This window comes from Acanthopagrus latus, chromosome 16 (genome assembly GCF_904848185.1).
Source record: "Acanthopagrus latus isolate v.2019 chromosome 16, fAcaLat1.1, whole genome shotgun sequence".
NCBI classification, from domain to species: domain Eukaryota; kingdom Metazoa; phylum Chordata; class Actinopteri; order Spariformes; family Sparidae; genus Acanthopagrus; species Acanthopagrus latus.
In genome coordinates this window covers 18,283,019-18,308,264 of record NC_051054.1, presented here as the reverse complement: position 1 = coordinate 18,308,264, position 25,246 = coordinate 18,283,019, and the positions used below count along the sequence as shown (strand labels likewise).

Sequence of the window (25,246 nt, the reverse complement as noted above, 5' to 3'; positions counted from 1 at the left end):
TGAGTCAAACAATTAATTACCAGTTTTCCTTGACAAGAGCAGCACAATTTTCATGACTAGAAGAGTGTGCACACTTGGGTGCTTTTTGCCACGTCAAAGTGAAAAGCAATTGTTACATCCTCTATGTTTGCGTCATCAGCTGGCAGTTTCGGACGCCCTCTCACCAGACCAAAAGGCTGAGCTGATCCTGGACCCAGGCAGGGACGCTTCTGAGGATGAGGCCGTAGTAAGGGAGGTGTTCAACAGCTTGACGGAGCTCCAACGTCGCGAGCAGTTGGATGCGTTTTTCCAGGCTTTTGCAAAAATAAACAAGCAGGTGAATGCTTAAGTTGAAGACTGTCGGATTTTGACACAGTGTTGGCTGACAAACGGGCTGTGTGAAACTTGCCCTGCACTCAATGATTTTTTTTTTTTCTTCAGGAGCTATTAACGGGCCAAGATGAGGCTCAAAATGATACTTTTATCCTATGCCTCTTGGTGAAATGCCCCTTATGCACTGAATTACAACAACTGCTTCACCAAGCTTGCTCTCTTTTCCACAGTGATGTCAAAAGGGTAAAATGTCCCCTGAACTGAAACATCAATCCTTTTACTTCCAGAGAAACATCACCTTCCTCCAAAATCCAATTGTGCGAGACACCATCTTGAACCGGACCTTGACTGCCCTTGCTCCTGAATTTCAAGACTTTGAGCCCGAAGACTTTCGGCTGTGGTTCCAGGACTATTTGGCTACTCTAATGCCAAGCCTCGGTCCTGGCAGCTTGGTGGGGATCCCCCGCAACATCACCTGTGCATCCTATTCAGCCATGTAAGATATGACGTTTCTGTAGTCCGCAGTTAGACAGACATTTTGGGTTTGCTTGGTGTCAAACTGTGGCCCCAGACAAGTCACAATGACATCTTGTTTTCTTCCTTCCTTCAGACTCACTGGTCTGCGGCAAAGTTTGACATCCCTGCCACTGGCCCTTTCACAGGGTGTGAGATCAGGCATCGAGTCACTCAGGGAGACATTCACACGTAGGTGGCACGACACTCTCTTGACAAAGGTTTTCAGAAAAGTGCAAAACCCATGCTTTAGGGATAGCTGTATTGATGCCATGCCTTTATCTCAATCTTCTCTCAAACAGGTTGCTCAGGTCCAGATTCCTTCATGGTAAGTTCATTTCCATAGCTGTATTACATGGGTTATACAATGTTTGATCAGAGTCTACAGGGCACAAATGTGCCACATTGAAGTTTTTTGAATTCAATAAGCTTGTGCCACTAGACTTATCATTATGCTTTGCTTGTCTCTAGTGCAAGCGGACCCCGGTCAATGGTAAGCCCTTAAAATTCCAGATGTTTCAACTTTGGTGAGAAAATGATGGCATCCTGAATGTACAATGTCTAATAAGCCAATATTGTCTTTTCACAGAGGACCTCATCTGTGCTGCAGTCGACAGGTAGGTGACTGACTGTTTTGTGCGGTGCTGACTTTTGGGTAGGTAAAGTTCTTTTACACGATCCAGCTACGGCCTGAACGTCTTCCTTTTTGCCGCTTTTCTCAGATCACAGCTCGATCAGAACCTGTCTACTGGCAATTCCTCCAACTCTCTGTGCAGTTTCACCATCACTGAGCATGCCTGTTCCTCGGTAAGACCATTTTATGTGAGCTGTGAATCCAAGACACAGATTTGGCTTTTGCCGCACTGTCATCCTGAGACAAATCTCCAGAAGCTCCCAATGACTTTGCTTTATTTCTTATCTAATATTTTCCAAGGCTACGCATCTCACATCCACCAACTTGGCCTCGCTGCTCAAATGCTCCGTGGAAAACCAAACGACATACCCGGTAGTGGTCTGGAAACTTTTCTTTGAAAAAGCTTCTCCTATGCTAGATCAGGCTCTGGAGACATTCGCCACCATGGTAAATCCAGTCCCACAATTTCACAAAGTGACTGTTTCCTGGTGTAAATTCTGTGTCAAACTAAATCATTTCTCCAATTATAGGCCCCCAACACCAGCAATCCATCCGTATCACATGCTCTTGAGGCTATTGGAGAGGTGATAATTGCCAACTTCAGCCAGGCACAACTGCAGAGGGATGCCTTTGTCCGCAGCTGGTTCCACACAAAGATTCGCCCATTTTTGGCCTATCCATCGCCCAACTTCCTATTCTGCCTTAGCACCAACAACTTCAGCTGCCTCACGTACCAGACTGTGTAAGCGAATATGTGATATATTTCTCCACTCTAAACACTGTTTCAGAGGAACCTGCAGTTTTCTGGTTGTTTTGATGCTGAAACCCCTCCTCTCAAATTTTAGCATCAAGGCATTCAGCAGCCAAATGGCATCCATGGAGCGAGAAAGACAGCAAGCAGTCCTCACTCACTTCATCAAGCCATTCCTTTCAAGAAATGACTCATCAGGTAAAAGCAGGCCCCCGCACTGGTTTTGGTCAAGTCTGGAAAGCGTGTGGTGGTAAAACCCTGCCAATGGCTTTGTTTCTGTCTTCTTTGCAGATCCTGGCTGTGTCTCATTTAGCGGAAGTAGCTTGGAGTGGCTACAGGCAAACCTTGGCAACTTCTCTGGTTTTGCAACCCTGCAGGATTTGCAAGCCCTCAATTCCAACTTCTCCAGTGTACGTGCCGACTGCAATTGTACTTTTCTTCTCCCACACTGAAAAGTCTGGCCTATGGCTTTGCAGTTGTTTCATTTCCTATCAATTGCCTTTTGTAGGCCGATTCCTTGTCAGCGCTCACTCCTACTCAGCTGGCACAGTTGACACTGAGCTTGGCGGCCTCCAATGACACAGACCAAATCGACATGGTGTTGGAGCGACTTGAGGAGGGCAATGCTCTGGAAAATGTGGATGAATTCCTGACGCAGCTGGCAGCAAACGGAGAGGTAGGCTACAACTGACACTGGAGAAAGAAGGACAATCCTGGACTTTTTGAGGAGCACACTCAGTACTGACATTTGTATCTAAACGTCTGCATCAGCCGCAGGGGAATCGTTTAAATTCATTATTTACATCCATCCATTCGAGCATTCTGTATGGTGTACTTGCGGCATGTAAACTGTGGGGTGTTTAAGTCCTCTCCTGTCGCGATTTGACAGGTCCCTGATTTCCAACCTGTTGTGAGAGATCGTCTAATGAACAGCACCTTCAACATCATCAGTCCGCATTTCCCGCATTTCACGAGGACCGACTGGCTTCTTTGGTTCCATGTGAAACTGGTACCCATCCTCCCAAGTTTCAGTCCAACGATGCTGCAGAATGCAACCTCACACCTAAACTGTACAAACTACCATGTCGTGTGAGTAATATTTGACGAACAAGCAAGATTGCATGGCACCAACCAAAGTTAAAAAAAAAAAGGCTATGGAGGGATTGTGTGAGATTGTTCCTTTTCTGTCTTTGCAGTGTGAGTGGATTGGCCAGAGCGTTCCCTGCGATGTCGATGCATACACGACAAGGAACCGCAGCCGTTATGGTGGGCTACCTGAGAAGTTCTACCAGTGTCATCAACCAGACAGGTAGGGCAGACGCAGTGAAATGCGTCGTGTGGTTGCTTGTGTGCGCCTCCTTCGTGGACTTGAAATTGTGAAACAGTATACTTAAGTGACACCGAGAGGAAGACTGGCACTCGACTTGTTCCGTGTGTGTGTGTGTGTGACAAATAATCTTTGCTGAATTGTAATTTATGCTAACGTCCATCTACGTGCCTTAGCTTGCAGGCAGGGAAATCAGAGTGATTCGGAATGGCTTGGAGCCAACTTTGGTCCATTTTCCCAGTACACAACCTACTCTGAGCTCAAGGTCTTCAACCTCTCTGTGGTGAGTCAAACATTCAATTACTAAGTTTCTTTCAAAACATGATGACATATAGATACGCACATTTACCCAAGTACTGTACAATGTTTACATAATATTTGCACTTTTTCTATAGTATATTTCTGTGATAACATTTGTTTGCAGTTACTTACTCAGAGCAGACTTTTTTTTTAAGATATATGTTATCAGTCATCATATATAAGAACAATAGTGCTCAATGTGATATACAGTAATTGGCGAGGTCAATAATCAGCCAAACTATGATATATATCGTGCCAAAAACTATATGTCCAATTCGCTCATCTTAGAACTTTTGATTTTTAAGTACATTTATTTCCAGAAAGTTTTCATATCAGTAAATTTAATTTCAGATACTGCAAGCTTTTTACTCATGTACTATTCATATTGATGACTTTCACTTTTCCCAGAGTAATGTTTTGCTTTAAGTATGACACTTGTGCACTATACAACACCGAAAAAGAAATGTACACAAGTGTCTGTATTATTACTTGTAATTACAATGTTTAATTTAGATTTTGTACAAATTGAGACAAGAGTGAGTGGCAATAATGAGAAATAATTGAGTGAACATGAGAAATTAAACATGTTTCCTAGCGATTACACTCTTAAGCAGAAACACATAACTTTTAGGTCTTAGCTGGTCTCAAGTATAGTTCCTCATACTATAATTCCAAGAACTTTATATTTTATCAGGCTTTCATACTGTGATCATCCAGTATCTATTTAGTGTATGGTATGACCCATATGAGGACTCTTCACTGCCACTTTTCCAAGGCTGATCAATGAGCTGCAGGGCATTCTTGAGTAAATGGGCAGCTTTTGCTCAGGGTAGAGCCAGCATCTTGTTATCAGAACGTCTCTGGTTTGATTCCCCTGGTCTGCATGTTGAAGTGTCCTTGGGCAAGATACTGAATCCCAAACTGCTCCTGATGTGCTGGTTGGCACCTTGCATTGCAGCCACCACCATCAGTGTATGAATGTATGTATGAATTACTGTAAGTCTCTTTGGACAAAAACGTCTGCTAAAATGCCCTAAACTGTATATGTTTGCGTATGCGTCTGTGTTAGCTTATAAAACCTATACAGTTTTTCCTAAAACTGAATATTTGTTGAAGAAGTTCTTATCTTGTATCCCCCTCTTAGGTGACAATACTGGCCTCTCTTTCTTCAAGACAAAAAGCTGAATTGCTTCTTGAACCAAACAACCTGTCAAATGAGACCCTTGTGAGACTAACATTCACAGAACTGAGTGTTTCATCAGGTGTGGAGGAACTTGGTTCTTTCTTTGAGAAATTTGTTAGCGGTGCTGCAGAGGTGAGTGTCTTAATTACATTTAGCTCATTGATTTTCCCCCTGCAATTATCAACAAAATGACAAATTTGTTTCATTTTTTCTAGCAAAACCTGACAACCATTGATCCGAGTGTGCGTAACACCATCCTGAATCTGACACTAATGACACTTGGATCAAAATTATCCATGCTAAATGCTGAGGGATTCAAGTTGTGGTTTCAGGTTTACCTACCTCTATTCCTCCCAAGCATTGACACAAGCACCTTTGAAATTATTCCAAGAAATATCAGCTGTGACTCCTATCAAGAGATGTGAGTGAAAACTCTATTTTTCTATTTGTCATATTCACCACAAGGGTTGTGGAATTCACACAGAAAATTCAACTTTCTCCTATACATTTTGGTGAATGAAAGATTTTTGCCTTTACAGTGTCAAGGGATGCAACAGTGTTTTCAGTCATCTCTCTGTGAGGCAGACCAAACAGGTTTTCACCTTCACAATGGACTATCTTGGGAGACATTCCTCCTCTGGTAACTTGGATAGTAAAATAGCATAACATTACATAACATTACACACACTTGTGTGTCTTGATTATGTTTGAATCCACATTGCTATGTTTGATACTAAATGTTCATTTTAAAGAGTTGTTTTTTTGATTCCTAGGTCTCTCCTGTGTTGAATCTGTAAATGATGATAGACAATGGCTTGAAGAAAACTTTGGTCGGTTCCGTTTGCATGCCTCCTATATAGATTTTGTCACTTTGAAGAGGAATTTCAATGGAGTAAGTGTTGCCTTTTAATCCTTGTAAGTTTCACACAGTAATATGTGAACATGTAATCATTGTTGCCGTGTACAGTGAATGCTGTTGGGTCAAAGACGAGACATGTCCATTTTTGTGATATACAGACTAAAATTGATTTGACTTCAAATTCATTAACTTTGGTGAATTAAATTGTAAAATTATGGGTAAAGTAAATTTCCAAACCGCAAAATCCTCAGTCAGTGTGATAGTCCCACCTTCATTTATACCATTATATAACGTTTAAAATTCCCAAGAAGGGCTGTCACAGTATCAGCTTTTCACTGCCCAAGTATTGTGAACAAATTCACAATAACAATATGATTGGTATAACTGCATTGATGTTTTCATAAGTATAATGCAATCTGTTACACAATGGTTATACCAGTGTCACCCATTATATTGAATGGTAAATTTACTGTTTAGCATCTCATTTATTTATTTATCATTTATTTCAGATACACAAGGGAGGTGTAGTATCGACAAATATGTTTTAACCCTAATGAATGTTAACATTTGAATGCATTTTTGTAATTCTTTTGATTTGTTTTCCTGATTTCTCTAGTTGCCCTAACAACATTGTTTTCAACATCTGCCTCATCTGTTATTTAATCAGGAATGTTATTGAAATTAATTTATGGATTTTGACTAATACTTAACACATTGCAAAAACAGGAACAATGACAATACAAATACACAACAGAAACTCTTTGTCCTTGAAAATCTGTGTATATTGGGAGGGGTGAACTGAAATTCTCCTGCAATCAAAGGAGACAGGATAAGGACAAACAGTGATAAATGCTAAATATTTTTAGAGATCAGCAGCTACAATAACCCAACTCAGGTTTCTAGATTAATGGATGAAACAGGCAGGTACATTTCATCCAATTAGCAAGTCATTATACCATTATTTGTTCTTGCCTTGCCTTTGTACTACACTGATTATATAAATATTTGAGTACGATACTAAAATGTCCTCTGTGTGTAAAATGTGAAGTCTGATGCTTACCTTAAGCATACCACTGCATGCCATAACAGATTCAGCTGTTGGTACTGACTTACTGAAATGCTGCTTGTTACTTTCAGGTGGCGGTTGCAGAGCTTCTCACTCTCAGTCAGCTTACCCAGCTTGCAGCAACTCCCTCACAGCTGCAAAGGATGCAAGATGTGACAAAAATAATGACAGTCATCAACGCTGTTGACTTTGGTGCTTTCTTTGACATAGTCTCACCAGCCATTGAGGTAAACATCTTCATAAGTGATACTTTCTTTTTTGTGTGTTAATACTTCTTGTTAACACGCATACTTTTTATATGAGTTAACCAAAATCGCCAAGTCTGTTCTGCTGGATACCATTATATGTTACACACTATACTTTTAATGTATGATGGGAAAAATTACTAAGGAGTTGAAACATGATAATAATTTATGAATACTATGTGAAAATCCCCCAGATCCATCCAGCCAACTACACAGCAGAGGTAAAGTCTGCCTTCCTCCAGGCAGTATTTGACAGAGGGAATTTGTCCTCTGTCAAAGACACAGAGTTCCTGCTGTGGCTCAGGGTTCGACTGAGCCCCCTCCTGGTTGACCTCTCTCCCAGCCTGGTGACACCATTATTTGACATCGGGAAGAACAGGAGTTGTAACAGCAGTCAAGAGATGTAAGAATTTCTGTGTTGTTGGTGCACTGTAAAATCTGACAAAGTTATCATTAATATAATTGAGGAACCGATTACCGCACAATTAACAAGAGTAAAAGACTGTAATTTCAAGTTGTTAAAGCTTTTTAGCTCATTTAACTTAAATTCAAGTCTACTTGGTCATTTTGAGGTAATCAGTTCACTTGATTTTTTTTTTAAAGTGAAGTCAACTTTTGCAATTTATAGTTACCATTGTGATTGTGATGATGTATGTATTTTTGAACTGCCTCAGACTAATATTAATCTGACTTTAGAATTGCAATGCTGGACACACTACACTTGACACTAAGCAACGACACCAAAAGGGAGGTCTACAAAAACACTCTGCTCTTCTTACAAGGTTTGTGTGAGAGATACACATTTATGTGAAAATAAAACTTGGAATGAAGTGACTATATTTTCTTTCCTCTGACAGAGTGTGCTAAAGATTAATAGAAATTAGTCTGTATGAAGCCACACAGTGACTTTATTTGTGTTTGAAAACAGGCCCAATGCCCCTCAAGTGTTACAGTGGTGGAAGCTTCTACACCTATCTAAGAAACACTTTCCTCAGCTTTGGCTTTCCCGATTTGTCCACATTCATCTCTCTCCTGCCACGGACGCGTGAGTCAGAGGTAATATATAGCGATGCTTCCTTAAATACTGTAAAAAATTCCCTTACAGATAAAGGCATTGACTTTTTACATGCGATTATTCGAGCATCACTTGATTTCTAAGACTTAGCATCTAGCTGGAATGTAAATGCTGATTGGATACCATACTGTTATAGCAATGATGTCAAAATGTTGCTCTGTATGGCATAATTTTTTTCATGCTTACTTTTGTTTCCTTTTCAGCTCTTAAGTACCATCAGCAGCTCAGAGTTGCGTCAGTTCCTCAGTCAGCCTAATGTGATTGGTAACAACTCTGACATCTGTGTCATCTTCAACAACTACAACAACACTCCCGCCTTCCTAGAAACTGTATGTCCTTCTTCTGATGTAACATAGAGTATAACTGATGAGACATGTCGATTCGTAGCATCCAGACTTTAATATTGCCACCATATATATATCCAGTATACGATGTATGTAAAATACATAATTTGATCATCATAGATTTTACACCAGTCTTAACTCAGACTTGTAAATCCATGTGTATGCCATTAGGAGGATGTTCCAGATGATGTGAAGAAGATGACCCTCCCCTGTGTTTGGTCTTTGGCACTGAGTAGCAACAGCAGATCAGAGGCTGATTCCTGGTTTGACCTGCGGTTGAGGAACTATCTTAGATTCCTCAGCAAGAGCCTCATCAGCCCAGTCAAAGTGCAGAATGCTTCATGTCACGCTTTCCAGAAACTGTAGGTCCCTTTTCCACAGTGTCAGAATGCTCTGTGACAACAGGATAATCAATGGTGGATTATATGATACACAATGTTGTGTCTTTATTTCAATAGGGTCGCTGTAATGGGAAATAACTTCACATACAACAGCTCTGAGTTTGGAGAGAGTGATGTGTACACCACTGTCAGGACCTACTTGAGGAATGGTAAGATACATTTCCAAGAAAATGAACTGTGTACAGTGGATGTTTAATGTCTCTATTTAAAATCCAATCAACGGTATTAAGTTTTTTTCCCAACCCACTCCTGATGTGTTTTTTTTTTTACTTTTTTAAAATGAAATTTGTAATTTCCCCCAGTACAAATTAAATTGGGTAAATGCTGTGATTCTACAAACTATAAATAAGTAGGGATGTTATTGACAAATAGATTTTTACACCAACTTTTTGTTTAATTTAGTTTCAAACTTTTGTAAACAAACTTAACATCACAAATGACCTAGTTGATTTTTTCCTGCCATGCTAGCAGTGGTGGCCTAGGAATGGCAATGCCAGCATCTCAAAACATTTCGTACAAGTATTCAAGGTCTTCACAAGTTGATTCCTCAGTGATCCCCAGAATTTTCCTTTCATGGCGCTATGTGGTTACGTTTTGGATTTGACTGGAATTTTTCAACAACTATTAGGTGAATGCTGTTGTTAGCATTAAGCTGAAAGCTCAGCTGTATCTATTAATATAGCCTCACAGTGGTGCTCAAGTGGCTTTAGACTCTTGTTTCAGTGTCTACTCCATCCATCTTTAAATATTTGATTCATCAGATATCATATAAAAAGATAAAATAGTTGTTAAATCATTAGATTTGTTGTTAACAAGGTTCTGGCTTCTCCCTGTGTCCATAGGCACAGATGCCACAGATGGAGTCAGATGCTACAATGCCAGTGATGCAGAACTCAATTCTACTGCCTGGTTTGTCAATAACATCGGCAACTTTGTGAAGTTTATCGCTTTGGATGACTTCACCTTCTTCGTCTCAACCAGTCAAGTATGTCCTGATATCAGTTATGATTTATTTATTAGTAATGCTCGAACATGAACTAAATGAATAAATTGTTAATTTAACTAGACTAGCCAAAGCTCTCACAATTGTAATCTAGTTTTGCTTAAATTTGTTTTCATTTTATTCTAAATGTATGTTGGCAAAGACTTAGAAAATCAAAGTGTGTATGTTGTATGTGACCTATTTGATCCTTTATTTTGGAAGAGTGAAGTGTTCTTGGAGGACCAAACCAACCTGGAGCTCTTTAACAACAAAGCGATCTCAAAAGATGTAACTGAATTGTACATCTTGCAGCTTTTCACATTCAACCCAACCTTCAGCCCTATGAAGTGAGTAAAATGAATACAATTTGAAATTTGAGTGTTTGTCATTCTATACAAATTCTCCAAATTGATTTTTATATGAGGCTGAAAATTGTTTTTTCTTCTAGGCTTCCAGGCTTTTTCCTGTGCTCTTCTGAAGTCCCTGGTTCAGCATACTCTTCTTTGAGTGAAAACAATACCATCCTCATACTGAATAAGCTGAAGGAATTCTGCAATGGAACTGAGAATGCTGTGGTACCAGCTCTAATTATTTCTAAGCAGAAACAGAGTTTGAACTTTACCTTTTTGAATTTCCCATTTTGTGGATGAAACACAAAAACAAAGAGATACACTCATTACAAAAATGTTATCTTAGGTTTTTAAATATGGTTGAAAAGAACAATTATCACATATAATTTTCCTTGCTGGTCAGTGTAGTACAGAGTTACTGTCCATTTTTCGACGCTGCGAACTACAAACCAAACTCTTTACATAATAACAATGTCATGTCTTGAAAACTTGTATCTTGAATTAAACATGTTTGTAATGCTGTGATCCTATCCTCTCACGTTGCATGCGGAAATAAGTGATGGGTGGAGTGTGTATGTAAAAGAATCTGTTCCCATTCAAAATAAGTCCAAGGTTGTAATCTGATCTGATCAGACATTCCTCATTACTTATTTGCTGACTTAAGAGTCAGTGAATGTGAATCTGCTCAACTTTTCAACCAGTGAAGCACATCTCTCTTCATATCCCTGAGCTTGGTTTTATGAGGTGCTGTAATGACTGTTGCTCTTATGGGTGCATCAATAAGGTTTTGAATATACATTATAAATAGGCATATTGGAATATATAGAAAATAGAAGTATATCAAATATAGTTCCTGCATGATTCTGTCTACATTTTTCCTGTCGCATATCATTAAATGTATACAACTCAGCTGTTTCATAACCAGGTGCATTTTATTCTACAGACCTTTGCAGCTCTGACATCCAACATCCAGACAATCACAGGAGAGATGTTTGCAACCCTGGGCAGTGCTAGCGCAGGCCTGACCACCAGCCAGATCACTTCAGTTGCCCCATCAGTGTTGGTTTCGTCTTTGTCCACCCTGAGCTCAGTCAGCACCTGGAACCAGGAGCAGGCCACCACAATCATTCAAACCATCACTGCTGCAGGCTTCCAGGTAGAGACCTTACTATCCACTTTACGTGGCTGATAATCATGTCATGTGTTTAATGTTTCACTTAACAGTGTTCTGTCTTTGGTTGATAGATGCAAATGTATTTGCCAGTTTGTTAAATGCACAACAGGGGAAAATAAAATAGATCTGCTGTATGCAAATATTAAAGATGCATATAGCTCTATTGCAGGCAGGTAAGACCATAACCTCGTCCTGCTCTCTCCATCATATAAGCCTGGTTCAACAGAAACCAGAGACAGTGAGGACTGTGAGGATATGGCCTCCCAAGGCCATGGAATCTCTGCAGGATGCCCTGGAAGCCACAGACTGGGATGCCCTGTTTAAACCATACGGGGAGGACATTGATGGCCTTACTAATTGCACCTTAGAATACATTGGGTAAAGGGCCTTTAGGTCAGGGGACCGAGCAGAGCTCAAGCGTGTTCAAAGAGAACTTAAACATAGCATCAGGGAGAGAGACAGTACAACTACAGGAGAAAACTGGAGTACAAACTAGAGAACAACAACACCAGGGATGTATGGAATGGGATGAGGGAGATAACCGGCTTCTAGAGGAGAGGTGGAGGAGCAGCTGAGGGTAATAAACAACCAGTTTTTCAACTTCACAGATCACTTTTTTAAAAAGTAACTAAATTAGATTACAAGTTACTTTATTAGTTATATTCAGCAGCTGCTGACAACACCCCCCCAACACCTCAACATAAAAATGACGACCGGTTTTACCAATAATCACTTTATTGGAAGTGCTTTGCTCGCAGCTCTCTGCCTGACACCACCTTGTGTGACTTGCTCTGTACACTTAACTGTGCTGTGCTGCGACTCCAAATGTTTCTTCAAATTTGACGCTGTGTTTTTGAAGCTTGATAGTACTTTGTCACCAGCACAGAGTGTACAGCAAACCTTAATATTCTCATCTTCAGCTGACATGAACTCAAAATAATCGCTGTTTTTTCTGGCTAGAAAATGTGCATCTCTCTCCTCCCTCCATTGTTGTGCTTGTGTTGCTCTGTGGTGTTACACTTGAGTTGTCCTCATGCTGAAAACATGACGTGACATAACTCCCTGAGACACAAGAAGAAAGCAAAATATATATTTTCAGTAAGGAAAATGACAAAAACAATAGTTACGCACAGTGACTTGAATAAGTAACTTTAATCTGATTACTGGTTTGGAAATATTAACACGTTAGATTACACATTACTGGAATAAGTGGTCGGTAACGCTCTACTTTTGGCGTTACCAAGTAACGCATTACCAGCATCACTGTTCTCAAATGACACTATGCTAGGTAAACTTTGCTTAATGCCTGACTAAAGAGCAGCTAGCTGGCGTCAGTTACTTGTAAAATGCATAGTTAATGTTTAATAGTAAAATATCAGTTTAGCTTTCACCTAAGTTATAACATATTTGAGTTTGCTAACATTAGCAATTGTCAGATAGTGTATACATAGGCTAAAAATTACATTAGCAGCACATTTCCTGTATTTAAAATGGACTTACCTGCAATTGATGCACGGGCATCATCCTGCAGTTTCTTCTTCTTTCTTTTCTCTGCTCCTGACTCCTGCTGTCTTATACATACCGAAGAAGTGCGTAATGTTTCTATACTCAAATGATATCAGCATTATAATTATTATGACTGATGATTTTTCTTCTGGCTATTTTTGGTGACCCCCTCAGCACTAGACTGAGCAAACTCATCAAAAAGGGCAGCGTCTGTTGTTGGCTCTAAGCTTGTCACTCTGGAGGATGTGGTGGAGGACAGGGTGCTGGCGAAACTGCTGGTAGTCATGGACAATGTCTTTCAGCCCCTCCACAAAATTGGACAAGCTTGAGAGCAGCTTCAGCAACAGACTCATTCAACCTGCTGCCTAAAGGAACGGCTCAGGAAATCATTCCTACCTGGTGCCAACAGACTTTTTAATGCTCACTTCAAAACACACACATTATGTTTGCACCTTAAATTACCATCACTCTAAATAAAACTGCACCTTACTCTCTTGTACCTTATGTTCCACTTACCTTTACTCCTCGATACCTGAGCATTTTATCCTGTTAACCTCAATATTTTATTGTATAACTACTTAAGCATTTAATTGTATATAGTACTTGATTGTTTCTTATCTATCCATCTATCCATCCATCTATCCATCTATCCATCTAACAGATCAATGACAGATCCTCCCTGGAATCTCTTGGCACACTTGTTGCTGGAGTTCCTTCGAAATCAATTGAGAAAATCCCGGCTTCTGTGCTGCTCAACATCTCCAAGAGCAGTACTTTTGTTTCCAACATGTTGGGAGCCCCAAAAGTTGTCCAACAGACATTCGTCAACAAGGTACAAAGTTAACTTCTGATCTACTGCAACATTACAGCCTTGATTGTAGTATTTGAACATGTCATCGTTGCATTGTCGACATCACTGATCAGAAAGTGAGATAAAAAAAAAACAAAAAAAAACCCATATGAAATGAGAATGGGAAAATGACATTCAAGAACCCCAGAATCGAATGTATATGTTGTATGTATTAATTTATGGATTATGAGATGACCTATGATCTTGCTTTCATTTTGATTCCCTGGTAGATCATTTCTGTGGACTCAAGTCCAGCCAAAGTGGTTATGAATGTCCCTGATGCCATGGCAACTGAGATCCCTCCGTCCCTGCTGGTATTCTCTCAGGAGATGGTGGACATCAGTGTGATTAATAAGAAGGAATGGACAAGCGATCAGGTCAGTATGTAGCTAAAGTGATGATGATGCTGATGTTTTAACCCTGAAGGCACAGATGTTTCATTACAGTGCCAGAAATGACATTACAGTACAGTACATTCAATACAAAGAAAAAACAACATTAAATTCATAGTTTGACTGCTCGATAAAACCAAGACCAAGTGATTATCAGGAGTAATATATTTGAAGTCATAATTATTGCATTTTTATGTCAAAGACTATTTCAGAGTTTATAAAAATCTGCAGCCAAAGCCCCACAGGAACTTGTTTTAAGCTCATCTGTTCCAACCTAAGGTTCTAAGGCTGGCCTATTTCCAGTATCAGATAAAAGCTATTAAAAATACCTATACCAAACAATGTATAGCTTGAAGTTTTAGCTGATATTTCTGTGTCTGTTCTGCTAGGCTGCCATGTTTTTTGGGACACTGGGTGAAGCAAACATTGACGTCGAGCAGTAAGTCCCGTAACAATTATTTTCCCAGTAGAAGACTTGTCACTTTCTAAAAAATTTCTTTGTGGTTTTTTTCGTGATCCTCCACAGGCTTCCTCCATCTGTGCTGCAAGGCTTCACATGTTCTTCAGTCCAGAGGATGAGACAAACGAGGATCCAGGGGCTGATCCGTGCCTGTAGGCCAAGAAGAGGCAGGGCCAAGGTGGAGCTAAAGGAATCACAGGTTAGATTCAAGGAAATTTAAGAAACACACAGTTTCTTTAACACATATCAGAAAACTCTCAACCGTGTTCTGCTTATTATTTCAGCAGATCAGTCCAACTTTGGATCATTTATCCTAAATGTTTTGGTTTTTTTTTGTTTTTTTTATATTTAGCCACAATAAATGGCTAATTATTGACAAACACAGCTTCTTACCATGATGACCAATTATAACTTATTCAGATTTACCAGCATAACAAAAAAAAAAAGATGGAAAAAAGTGGTGAATCCCTACCTTTGAGGTGGTCAGAAGGTCCAAATAGATGGGACACATAACCTTGGTTCCTTTATGGACATGGGTACCAAGTTATTTCTGAGCGAGTTGGTTAAGGTTGTTTTCTTGTTTCCTATTTTACCAACCCATTGTCTTGTTCTTGGCTTGAAGCCACAGAAGGTAATTGTGTCCAGAGTGGTGATGTATGAACTACATGTGTGTATGTAAATGTTTGGAATTCAGTTCAATATAGTTTCAACATGGTTTATCATTATGTATGATATTACGGTATATATACTAGCAATTTGCAATGTTTTCAAAGATGGTTAAAGGTTTTCTAGTCATATGTTCTCCAGTCCCACTGAAGTCAGTAAAGATAATTCTCACTTGATGGCACCAGTGACACAAGAAACCAAAAAGTCCCTAGTCACCACACAGTTAGGCCTAGATGTTTTTACACAGGCCCACAGCCAACAATATGTAGAAGGTAAATGGTGATGTGGCATAGCTCTGGCATGAAGCATGTCCTAGTTATTGTTGTTCAGATATGACTTATTATAGATGAAAATATTTTTGACCTATGTTTGAGCTGATGTAGTTTGGATTGTCTGTCAGCCTTATTTGAGCCTCAGTTGGTTAAGGTTGTTTTCTTGTTTCTTATGTTTTCGATCGGGTTAGCACAATAGGCAGAAATTCCGTTCAGAGGGGTCGCAGTTAAAGTCAACTTTATTAAATTACATTACTATCTTCCTTTATCTAAAGTCAATAATCAGGACAAGTCTGATGTATAATACCGAGGTCAGAAATTAAAAAAGTCTAAGTTGTGTGTGTTATGTGCTCCTCTTTGTGTGTCTCTGCATCATTTTCTACAGCTGACTTGCATGTTCAACCTCCTCAATGGAAACCTCTCCCAGAACTTCACAGATTATCCCTCAGACATGCTTCTCTACTTCAAGTGAGTCTGTCTCTGAGCATTTTATCGTACTGACCTCCAAATGTGCAACTGCCTTTTAAAGTAGTATAGTAGTAAGTAGTATGAAGTGTATTTGCCCTTTTTAACACCTAATGTCTATTTATTACAGCAACAAAGACATCAAGAGAGCCAACTGCAGGTCTTACCTCTCGGCAGTGGGTGCTGCAGACTTCTCTGTGGCCTCCAGGGTTTTGAAAAAGGACTCATTGCTGCTCAGTGAAGCCAGGAGCTGCTTGGTGAGCACTATTAAAATTAGAATTTACTTCAAAAATTGTGCACAGCTCATAACTATATTGAGGTGGGTATAATTTGAGTTCAGTGATCGCTAGCTCATATGAAGAAATATGTAGATGCACATATGACATTTTTGTATGGATGCAAATATATTGGAAAGGCAAACACACAAAACTTGAAGTCTGGCTTGGAAAATAATTCCCTCGTCTAATGTATATCACTAATTTAACTGTAAAGGTAGTGTGGTATAATTTTTAATGAACACCTTTCTTTAACTGTCCAGGGTATAAATGGGATGAAGCTGAGCAGAGACAACGTGGAGGTGCTGGGGAACATGGCCTGCACTCTGAACAGCTCTTACATCCAGAACGCTGATCCTCTCATTCTTGAAAAACTGAAAGCCTGCAACGACCTCTCTGACAGCCAGGTGGATGCCATGGAGAGAATGCTGCTGTCAGGGGAAACAAAATACGGGTACGAGAATGACTGCAAATTTAGAGCAATTCAGAGCATAACACGGCCTATATTCTAAGTGTCTGTGTGTATATTCCTCTTATTGTCAGTAAATGCCATTAAAAGTCCAAAACCAGCGATGAATTGATCCTGCTATCAAGCTCTATCTGCATATTCAAAACCTGATTTGGATTATTTCTCTGTGCTATGGAGCTCCAGTGTTGTCCAAAATCTCTGTTAGTCTGTCACTCCTTCATTACCTTGAACACACGGTATTTCATTTTGAGTCAACTCCACAAAAACCTCTTGCTGTAAATAGTTAATTCATTTGATGTGCACTGTGTTGAAAATTGTCCCAAAGAAATGCATTTTTTGTTTGAATTATGTCTGACACTTACATGTATGACATGTACACACAAGAACAGTTACTGTATATGGATTGTTTAACTTTATTCTAATCCTTTTTTTGATTATATTTAGGGCCTGAGCACTGACAGTGCAAAGAATTTGTATTCAAATTGTTATTTTATTCTTTCCAATATCTCTTTATTATTGTCTCTGTCTTTTTAGGCTCACTTTTATGCTGCTACTTTTTTCCCTCTGTACTGCTCCGTTACCTGCAGATTTCTCCCAAGGATTGAGAAAAGGGACAGCTTAATATTAATCTTTATCTTTTTGTTAAACTACAGTCCATCTGTTTTCATAACTAACACCAGCCTCAGTCTGTGCCAGATACAAATATGTATTATCTTCAAATCATTAACAGATTTATTTAGAGGTGTTTTTAGAACTTTTATGCCCATGGACGTTATTTTCATCTGATGCTGACAATATTATATGAGAATATTTTCTCTTTTCAGGAACCCCAGCACCTGGAACAAGCAAACACTGGAAAACCTTGGGCTCCTACCGCTTTATTTTACAAGAAACTTCTGGGGCCAGTTCCAAAGTGTATGTGTTTAACCAGTTTCTTGAAACTCATTCGTCCAAAAATATTCTTTTTACTTTTTATAAATTTCCCACTTTGCGTTAAAAAAGTTATTTCTGTCTTGTTTTTTGCAGCAAACAAAGAAAAGGTTCCTGAGGACCTTCAATCCCCAACTGAGGGGATCAAAGACACAGAAGAGGAAACTCAAGGTGTTGTTTGAAGAGATCAGTGCTCAAAAGACAAAACGAGGAGCAGGTAAATAAGAAAGAGGAAGAGAGGCATAGTGTGTTTTAGCCATTATAGGTGTAGATACTGTATGATATTTTAGAAAATTGATCTCTGTGTGTGTATGCTGTCTTTATGTGTCCAATATGACTTATTTCTATTTTTCTCATTGCCATTAAAATCAAGGTTGTACCGTGGGCAACATCACCCAGGTTACAGTTAGTGACGCTTCCTTCCCCTTCGGCTACGACCAAGTGCAATTTGACCTCTGCCTGGACATCCCAGTTCTAAAGGACAACCTCCTCTCTATCTGTGAGAAAGTGGATGACAACGACTTTCAGAAGGTCATTCTGATGAAACTCAACCAGGTAATTTTAGCACTGATCAGACCAAAAAGTGGTTGATTTATATCTCAATGCACTACCATGCATTACTCCAATTACTCTTTGCTTTTAGGCATTCCCGTTGGGTATTTCTGATGAGAAGGTTCAGGTGCTCGGGTCAGTGTCTCGCGTGGCGTCACTTGATGACATTTCTAAGTGGAACATCACCAAACTTGACACCCTGGCTGCACTCATGGATGCTGATGCCGGACCATGGGAAGCAGCAAAGGTTTAATCTAGAGGATTTTTTTCAAGTCTTTAAATGTGAAATATTATGAAAGATATCCATACCTGTATACATTTATACACTTAGTTTTACTAAGTTAAACATGTTTTACTTTCATTTTAACTAGAGCAAAGCAATCATCTCCAAGTATCTGAACACTTCTGGGAACTCCTTGGGCAGCACTGAGCTCAACAGTGTTGGCTCCAACCTGTGCTCATTAGACTCCAGCACATTGATGACTATTACCCCAGACAGTATCAGGTGGGTGGTAGCATGTAGCTTAACGATGCCTGAACATGGTCACTGCCAGTGATGACAGAAATGTAACATGGATTGTTACTCTCTCCTCTCACCATGTCAGAAGTGCCAAACCTCTGGATGTGACATCATGTTCATCTGAACAGAAGAAAGTCCTGTATGAGATCAGTAACTCTTCCTTCAGTGCGCTAATTACCAGTCCGAGTGCCTACTACAATTTAATAAAGCACTTTCTAGGTAAGAGGACATGTTACCTTTCTCTCTGGCTGTTTCACTATCTCTCAGAATACTCCTCTCTAATTCTCTCTTTTCCTTTCTACTCTGATAGGTGGGGCATCTCTGGAAGACATATTAAAGATGTCAGCCCAAAACATCAGCATGGACATAGCCACCTTCCAGAGTCTGGATCCTAACGTGATAGCTGTGAGGAAACTTTCTAAAGAGTTGATAACAGAAATGGTTTTGTACAAGTACCGTCTATTTATTTTGAATATGTCGCAACTGAGCTGAGATGATGCTTTAGTCTAATTAACTTATTTATTAATGGATTGTGAGGGTCTAAAGAGAAATGAACCTTACAGAATTGTAGAGAGGACATTTTAGTTTGACATTTAAAGGGACAATTCAAGATCAAAAATATTGTACAGTGCTGTGTATCTGTCTAGATTGCTTTGGTGTGTGTTGCAGATTTTTGGAGATATTGGCCTCACAACATGTCTGCCTTTTCTTGAATATAATGTAAACTTGCGCTCAGCTTGTGGTGCTCAAAGTGCCAAAAAATATGCTTAAATAATGACTTGGTTTCTCTAGATAATCTGCAGACCTTGCTGTGAGCAGTTTTATGGAGGAAAGCCCATCTACTCATGGATGAGAAGCTAGCTAACTGAGATAACAAAGCTAAATTTGCAGCTCAGCAGAGGAGGACGTCTTTTATGTTTACATCCTGCTCTTTCATGAGCATGAGACTCTCGTCCATTTACAGATGAGCATCCCCTCTGAATGGTGATACGTTAAATTTGTGTAGTTTGGTAGAAGGACAACAGTTCAAACATAAAAGTGTTCTCAACAAGGTATTAATCTTCTCATCTATTTGTTCCATTAATGGTTGTGAGGACCACACACCCATTACTGGCAGTTGTTTAACGTAACATGATCAGTAACTTCTGTAATTCAGAGAAGTTCTCAAGAATAGGAGGTCAGAATTTGTGAAATTAGTAGTGGGCCAAGTATGCCAACACTGAGAGAAGGCCAACCAGCAGTCATTTGCAGAGGTTACATATAATAAGTCAATAATGGAATGGACAAGAAATGAAGTAAATTTCTTTTAAAACTATCATATTTTATTGTTGCTAATTGTCCAGTGAGTATCTTCATCTGTTTCATTTTTAATGCACAGGTTTTGAATGTGACCAATGTGCGAGGCCTCATGGGTTTTCAACTACAAGATCTGAAGTTGTTTGAGAACGATACCGTTATTCGGGACTGGGTGAACTTGCAGTCTCAGTCTGACCTGGACAGCCTCGGTGTGGGTCTTACCACCAACAGAACCAACCTGACGACTGCACCATCTGGCTCCAACAACAGCACAGACACTACTGCAACAACTGCAGTCAGCACTGCAACACCAGCGCAGGGTAAAATACAAAGCTTTTGTGTGTGCTCAGTGACTGTAGGTTTTATGCCAAGTGATTATCATGAAGTTTTTTTTTATTGCAATAGTGATTTGCTTGCAAGTAAGTACTCCTTGTAGACTGTTAGAGGGGAAGAAGTACTAGCACTGTCTGCCTTGCATCACTTTCCAACCACATTAAATCTTATCCACAGGAAGCACAGGTGGCTCGACGGCAACCACTGCAGTGACAACAGCACAAGGTGAGAAGCTAATTTACAGTTCCAGTCTACCCACTGTACTTGCATTATGTAGTAATACTTACTGCACCACAACTGTCTTACCTCAAATTTTGTGTGATGCAAAAATCTTCCATAACAGGTCAATTCATCACAAGGTTTTTAGTACTTATTGAAAGCACCATTTGATTTTGCATCCAAATAATGATGTATCACAAAGTGGTTTTACGGCAGCTGAAGTGACACTGCTGGGTGTCAAATGATTTTACAATTCGCTGCCAAACTAGATAAAATCTCATCCACAGGAAGCACAAGTGGCTCAGATGCACCCATGACCATTACAGATGCAACAACACAAGGTGAGCAACTACAGCAACTTGCAGTACCTGTCTACCAACTGTTCTTACATGTAGTTATGCTTAATTCTATACAGGGGGATTCTCTATGGGAGTAATCCTCTTTAATGATGACTGTCTGTCCTACATCAGATGTTGTTGCAAGAAACAGTTTGAGAGGAGCTAGAACATAGTTTTGTATCCTTGAAAATTAGGCCAAAATAACCGTGTATTATTTCTGTGTACTGGCTTATGGAAAGTTAACAACAGAAACAAATGTATAGATTTAAGTGACCAAGTCAACGGGACTAACAAAATATAATGCATCATGAATTATAGCTCACAAAGAGTCACTAGCTTTCACTCTAAACAGAAAGTATCAGCAGATGAAGTAACACTGCTGGGTATTTATATGTTTTTCAGTGCACCTATATAACTAGATTGAACCTCATCCACAAGCAGCTCAAATACAACCCTGACAACTGTAGAATAAAACAACACAGGGTGACAGTTTATACGCTGTACTCACATGATATAGTAATGCTTGATTCTAAACAGGAAAGGGGCACTACAACTGTCTGCCTTACCAAAAATGTTGTGTTGCATAAGAAACAATTTGAAAATAAGTAAAGAAGTACATTTTAGTCTTGTCTAAAGTTAGATGCAAATAATTTCTCTGAATGTATTTATATCAGTACTGTGAAGTGATAGAAATCATTATAGACTCTGACCAAGTCAACAGGACTAAACAAATAGAATAATCAACTGTTGCTTACATATACTCATTAGCTTTCAGCCTAAAACAGAAAGTATCTTATTTGTGCAGCGATAGTGTCACTGCTTGAGGAGTGTTAAAGTTCCTCAAGATGCACCTGTACTCTTTCAGCCACAAGAGGATGCTAGCGCATTGTAATCTGTGTTTCTAATCTATTTGGTGACGATAAAAATGTCATGATTGTACAGCTTCTATTTATGTAGCATGGCTTCCATAACAGGTCAATTCATCACAAGGTTTTTAGTTATTATTGAAAGCACCGTTTGATTTTGCATCCAGTTAATGATGTATCACAAGGTGGTTTTACAGCAACTGAAGTGACACTGCTGGGTGTCAAATGATTTTACAATTCGCTGCCAAACTAGATAAAATCTCATCCACAGGAAGAACAAGCGTCTCAGATGCACCCATGACCATTACAGATGCAACAACACAAGGTGAGAAGCTAATTTACAGTTCCAGTCTACCCACTGTACTTGCATTATGTAGTAATGCTTACTGCACCACAACTGTCTAACCTGAAATATTGTGTGATGCAGAAATCTTTTTTTTAGAAGAGGTAGGGAATAGTTTTGCAATCTCTACAGTTACGTCAATATATTTGCTGCAGCTGTATATCAGTGCTGTGTACTGGCTTATGGAAAGTTAACATCTGGAACACATTCTGACCAAGTCAGCATGGCTAAATAAACAGCAAAATGAACTGTAGCTCACAAGGACCCATTAACTTTCACTCTAAACAGAAAGTATCTTATTTGTGCAGCGATGCATAATTATAATGACACAAGTTGTCTGCTTGCATTCAATTTTGAGTTAGGTAAGAACTCATTAGAAAAGAGATAGTCCTAAATATTTACATCAGATTGGTATCAGTTCTGTGTACTAGCTTATGGAAAGTAAACAACAGAAACAAATGTATAGATTTAAGTGACCAAGTCAACGGGACTAACAAAATATAATGCATCATGAATTATAGCTCACAAAGAGTCACTAGCTTTCACTCTAAACAGAAAGTATCAGCAGATGAAGTAACACTGCTGGGCGTTTATATGTTTTTCAGTGCACCTATCTAACTAGACTGAACCTCATCACAGGAAACGCAAGCAGCTCAAATACAACCCTGACAACTGTAGAAAAAAACAACACAGGGTGACAGTTTATATGCTGTACTTACTTGATATAGTAATGCTTGATTCTAAACAGGAAAGGGGCACTACAACTGTCTGCCTGCCAAACATTTTCTGTCGCATAAGAAACAATTTGAAAAGAAGTAAAGAAGCACATTTTAGTTTCGTCTAAAGTTAGATGCAAATATTTTCTGTTAATGTATTTATATCAGTACTGTGAAGTGATAGAAATCATTATAGACTCTGACCAAGTCAACAGGACTAAACAAATAGAATAATCAACTGTTGCTTACATATACTCATTAGCTTTCAGCCTAAAACAGAAAGTATCTTATTTGTGCAGCGATAGTGTCACTGCTTGAGGAGTGTTAAAGTTCCTCAAGATGCACCTGTACTCTTTCAGCCACAAGAGGATGCTAGCGCATTGTAATCTGTGTTTCTAATCTATTTGGTGACAATAAAAATGTCATGATTGTACAGCTTCTATTTCTTTAGCATGGCTTCCATAACAGGTCAATTCATCAGGTTTTTAGTTATTATTAAAGCACCATTTGATTTTGCATCCAGTTAATGATGTACCACAAGGTGGTTTTACAGCAACTGAGGTGACACTACTGGGTGTCAAATGATTTTACAGTTCACTGTCAAACTAGATAAAATCTCATCCACAGGAAGAACAAGCGTCTCAGATGCACCCATGACCATTACAGATGCAACAACACAAGGTGAGAAGCCACAACTAACTTGCAGTGCCAGTCTACCCACTGTTCTTACATAATGTAGTTATGCCTAATTCTATACAGGGAGATTCACTTTGGGAATAATCCTCTTTAGTAATGACTGTCTGCCCTATATCAAATGTAAACAAAACAAACAAAAGAGTTTGAGAGGAGCTAGAAATAGTTTTGCATCCTCTAAAGTCAGGCCAATATATTTCAAGTATCAGTTCTGTGTACTGGCTTAGGGAAAGTTAACAACATGAACAGATAGATTGTTTATGAAGTGGCCCTGGAGTGTTAACTCTGAATTTGCACTCTTGACTGTTTTCTGCCACAAGAGGGCATAAGTGTGCCACAATCTGTGTTTTTGGTAAAAACAAGAGTGATCATGGCATGCTATCTATTTAGTATTGCTTACATAACAGGCCCATTTCCCAGAAGATTTGGTGTTTATGACAAAAATGTCAAGTTAAGGATTTTACCACAGATGATACTGCTGGGAATTTATACATTTTACATTACATTCTCTAACTAGATTAAATCTCATCCACAGAAAACACAAGCGGCTCAGATGCAACCTTCTCAACTTCAGCAGCAACAACACAAGGTGAGCAACTATAGCTAATTTACATTGCCATTTTATGTGCTGTTTTTAGATGATACAAGGAGGTATACAAAAATGTATAATATTTTTAAATCTATTTTTCAACAATGTGAAAAATGACAAGATGATACAATGTATCAGCAAAATCATACAATTCTGCTTCAGTGAATAAAAATATGTATACATATATATATATATATTTTTTTTATTTCTAGCTAATACCACAAGTGGAGGAGCAGAACTTGCAAAACACCCAACATCCATATTCCTGTCCATTCTGCTGACAGCTGTGCTGCAAATTCTACAACAACCAGCTTAAATATGTGTGTGACCTTAGCAACCTAATCAATAATCAGTTATTATTCACAACTTAAGTAAATATCTTAATTGCAACTTCTTATTTTCTGCTTCATTTCCTCTCTTTAAGTAGTAAAACCATGTCATTGAACAATCACAGTAATCAAAATAATTTATTATGAATGGACATCTTTGATTTCACTCTACATACTGGGAAATAAATTACTGCTTATAATAACATATATTTTCAATCATTACTAAAATCAAGAGAGTACAATATATTATAATCCCTCAAATGTACTGTATAATGTATTACTATAACATACTCTGTATTGCTATTCCTTAACTTTCCTAATAAATGCTTACTAAGACAATTCTTATGATTGCGTTTCTGTCTCTTGTGGCAGATTTTAAAGAAATTCATCATATTGGTATGATATGGTCAAATTTTTATGGATTTTACCTTCTGTAGTCAAATCCAACACCACACCCTTTACTAGTTTCCAAAGTAGCACACAGTGTATTAAAAGAGAAGAACAGAAATGTTGTTTTGCTTGTTAAGTTTGAACTGGAGGACCTGGATAAGTATTTACATGTTTATAAGAGCATAATATTTGGTAATGCATTCTCAGCTAATTTGTTTTTTTAATCTGACTTCTGTGTAGAAAATAGACACACTTCTAAAA

The 25,246-nt window shown here is 38.9% G+C and overlaps 1 protein-coding gene across 1 annotated transcript in view; it reads left to right on the top strand.

Annotated features, from left to right (window-relative positions):
• Nucleotides 1-24,934, top strand: part of LOC119004932 — a 32,794-nt gene extending 7,860 nt beyond the window's left edge. The window contains exons 18-68 of the mRNA XM_037072265.1: nt 140-316; nt 600-808; nt 923-1,017; nt 1,128-1,153; nt 1,297-1,318; nt 1,415-1,442; nt 1,548-1,632; nt 1,760-1,906; nt 1,990-2,201; nt 2,305-2,408; nt 2,502-2,620; nt 2,719-2,886; nt 3,100-3,299; nt 3,407-3,519; nt 3,714-3,820; nt 4,982-5,152; nt 5,236-5,441; nt 5,560-5,660; nt 5,794-5,912; nt 7,017-7,172; nt 7,385-7,593; nt 7,887-7,972; nt 8,119-8,246; nt 8,469-8,594; nt 8,781-8,971; nt 9,068-9,159; nt 9,853-9,995; nt 10,215-10,339; nt 10,441-10,567; nt 11,286-11,498; nt 13,684-13,854; nt 14,103-14,249; nt 14,654-14,703; nt 14,791-14,923; nt 16,048-16,130; nt 16,258-16,384; nt 16,666-16,856; nt 17,696-17,786; nt 17,898-18,018; nt 18,175-18,356; nt 18,445-18,600; nt 18,725-18,858; nt 18,959-19,092; nt 19,184-19,278; nt 20,252-20,489; nt 20,680-20,727; nt 21,009-21,062; nt 22,197-22,250; nt 23,612-23,665; nt 24,213-24,266; nt 24,479-24,934. Of these exons, the coding sequence (XP_036928160.1) occupies nt 140-316; nt 600-808; nt 923-1,017; nt 1,128-1,153; nt 1,297-1,318; nt 1,415-1,442; nt 1,548-1,632; nt 1,760-1,906; nt 1,990-2,201; nt 2,305-2,408; nt 2,502-2,620; nt 2,719-2,886; nt 3,100-3,299; nt 3,407-3,519; nt 3,714-3,820; nt 4,982-5,152; nt 5,236-5,441; nt 5,560-5,660; nt 5,794-5,912; nt 7,017-7,172; nt 7,385-7,593; nt 7,887-7,972; nt 8,119-8,246; nt 8,469-8,594; nt 8,781-8,971; nt 9,068-9,159; nt 9,853-9,995; nt 10,215-10,339; nt 10,441-10,567; nt 11,286-11,498; nt 13,684-13,854; nt 14,103-14,249; nt 14,654-14,703; nt 14,791-14,923; nt 16,048-16,130; nt 16,258-16,384; nt 16,666-16,856; nt 17,696-17,786; nt 17,898-18,018; nt 18,175-18,356; nt 18,445-18,600; nt 18,725-18,858; nt 18,959-19,092; nt 19,184-19,278; nt 20,252-20,489; nt 20,680-20,727; nt 21,009-21,062; nt 22,197-22,250; nt 23,612-23,665; nt 24,213-24,266; nt 24,479-24,582 (6,426 nt within the window). The 3' untranslated portion in view covers nt 24,583-24,934. The remainder of the gene's footprint in view (nt 1-139; nt 317-599; nt 809-922; nt 1,018-1,127; nt 1,154-1,296; nt 1,319-1,414; nt 1,443-1,547; nt 1,633-1,759; nt 1,907-1,989; nt 2,202-2,304; nt 2,409-2,501; nt 2,621-2,718; nt 2,887-3,099; nt 3,300-3,406; nt 3,520-3,713; nt 3,821-4,981; nt 5,153-5,235; nt 5,442-5,559; nt 5,661-5,793; nt 5,913-7,016; nt 7,173-7,384; nt 7,594-7,886; nt 7,973-8,118; nt 8,247-8,468; nt 8,595-8,780; nt 8,972-9,067; nt 9,160-9,852; nt 9,996-10,214; nt 10,340-10,440; nt 10,568-11,285; nt 11,499-13,683; nt 13,855-14,102; nt 14,250-14,653; nt 14,704-14,790; nt 14,924-16,047; nt 16,131-16,257; nt 16,385-16,665; nt 16,857-17,695; nt 17,787-17,897; nt 18,019-18,174; nt 18,357-18,444; nt 18,601-18,724; nt 18,859-18,958; nt 19,093-19,183; nt 19,279-20,251; nt 20,490-20,679; nt 20,728-21,008; nt 21,063-22,196; nt 22,251-23,611; nt 23,666-24,212; nt 24,267-24,478) is intronic.
• The last annotated feature ends 312 nt before the right edge of the window (nt 24,935-25,246 follow it).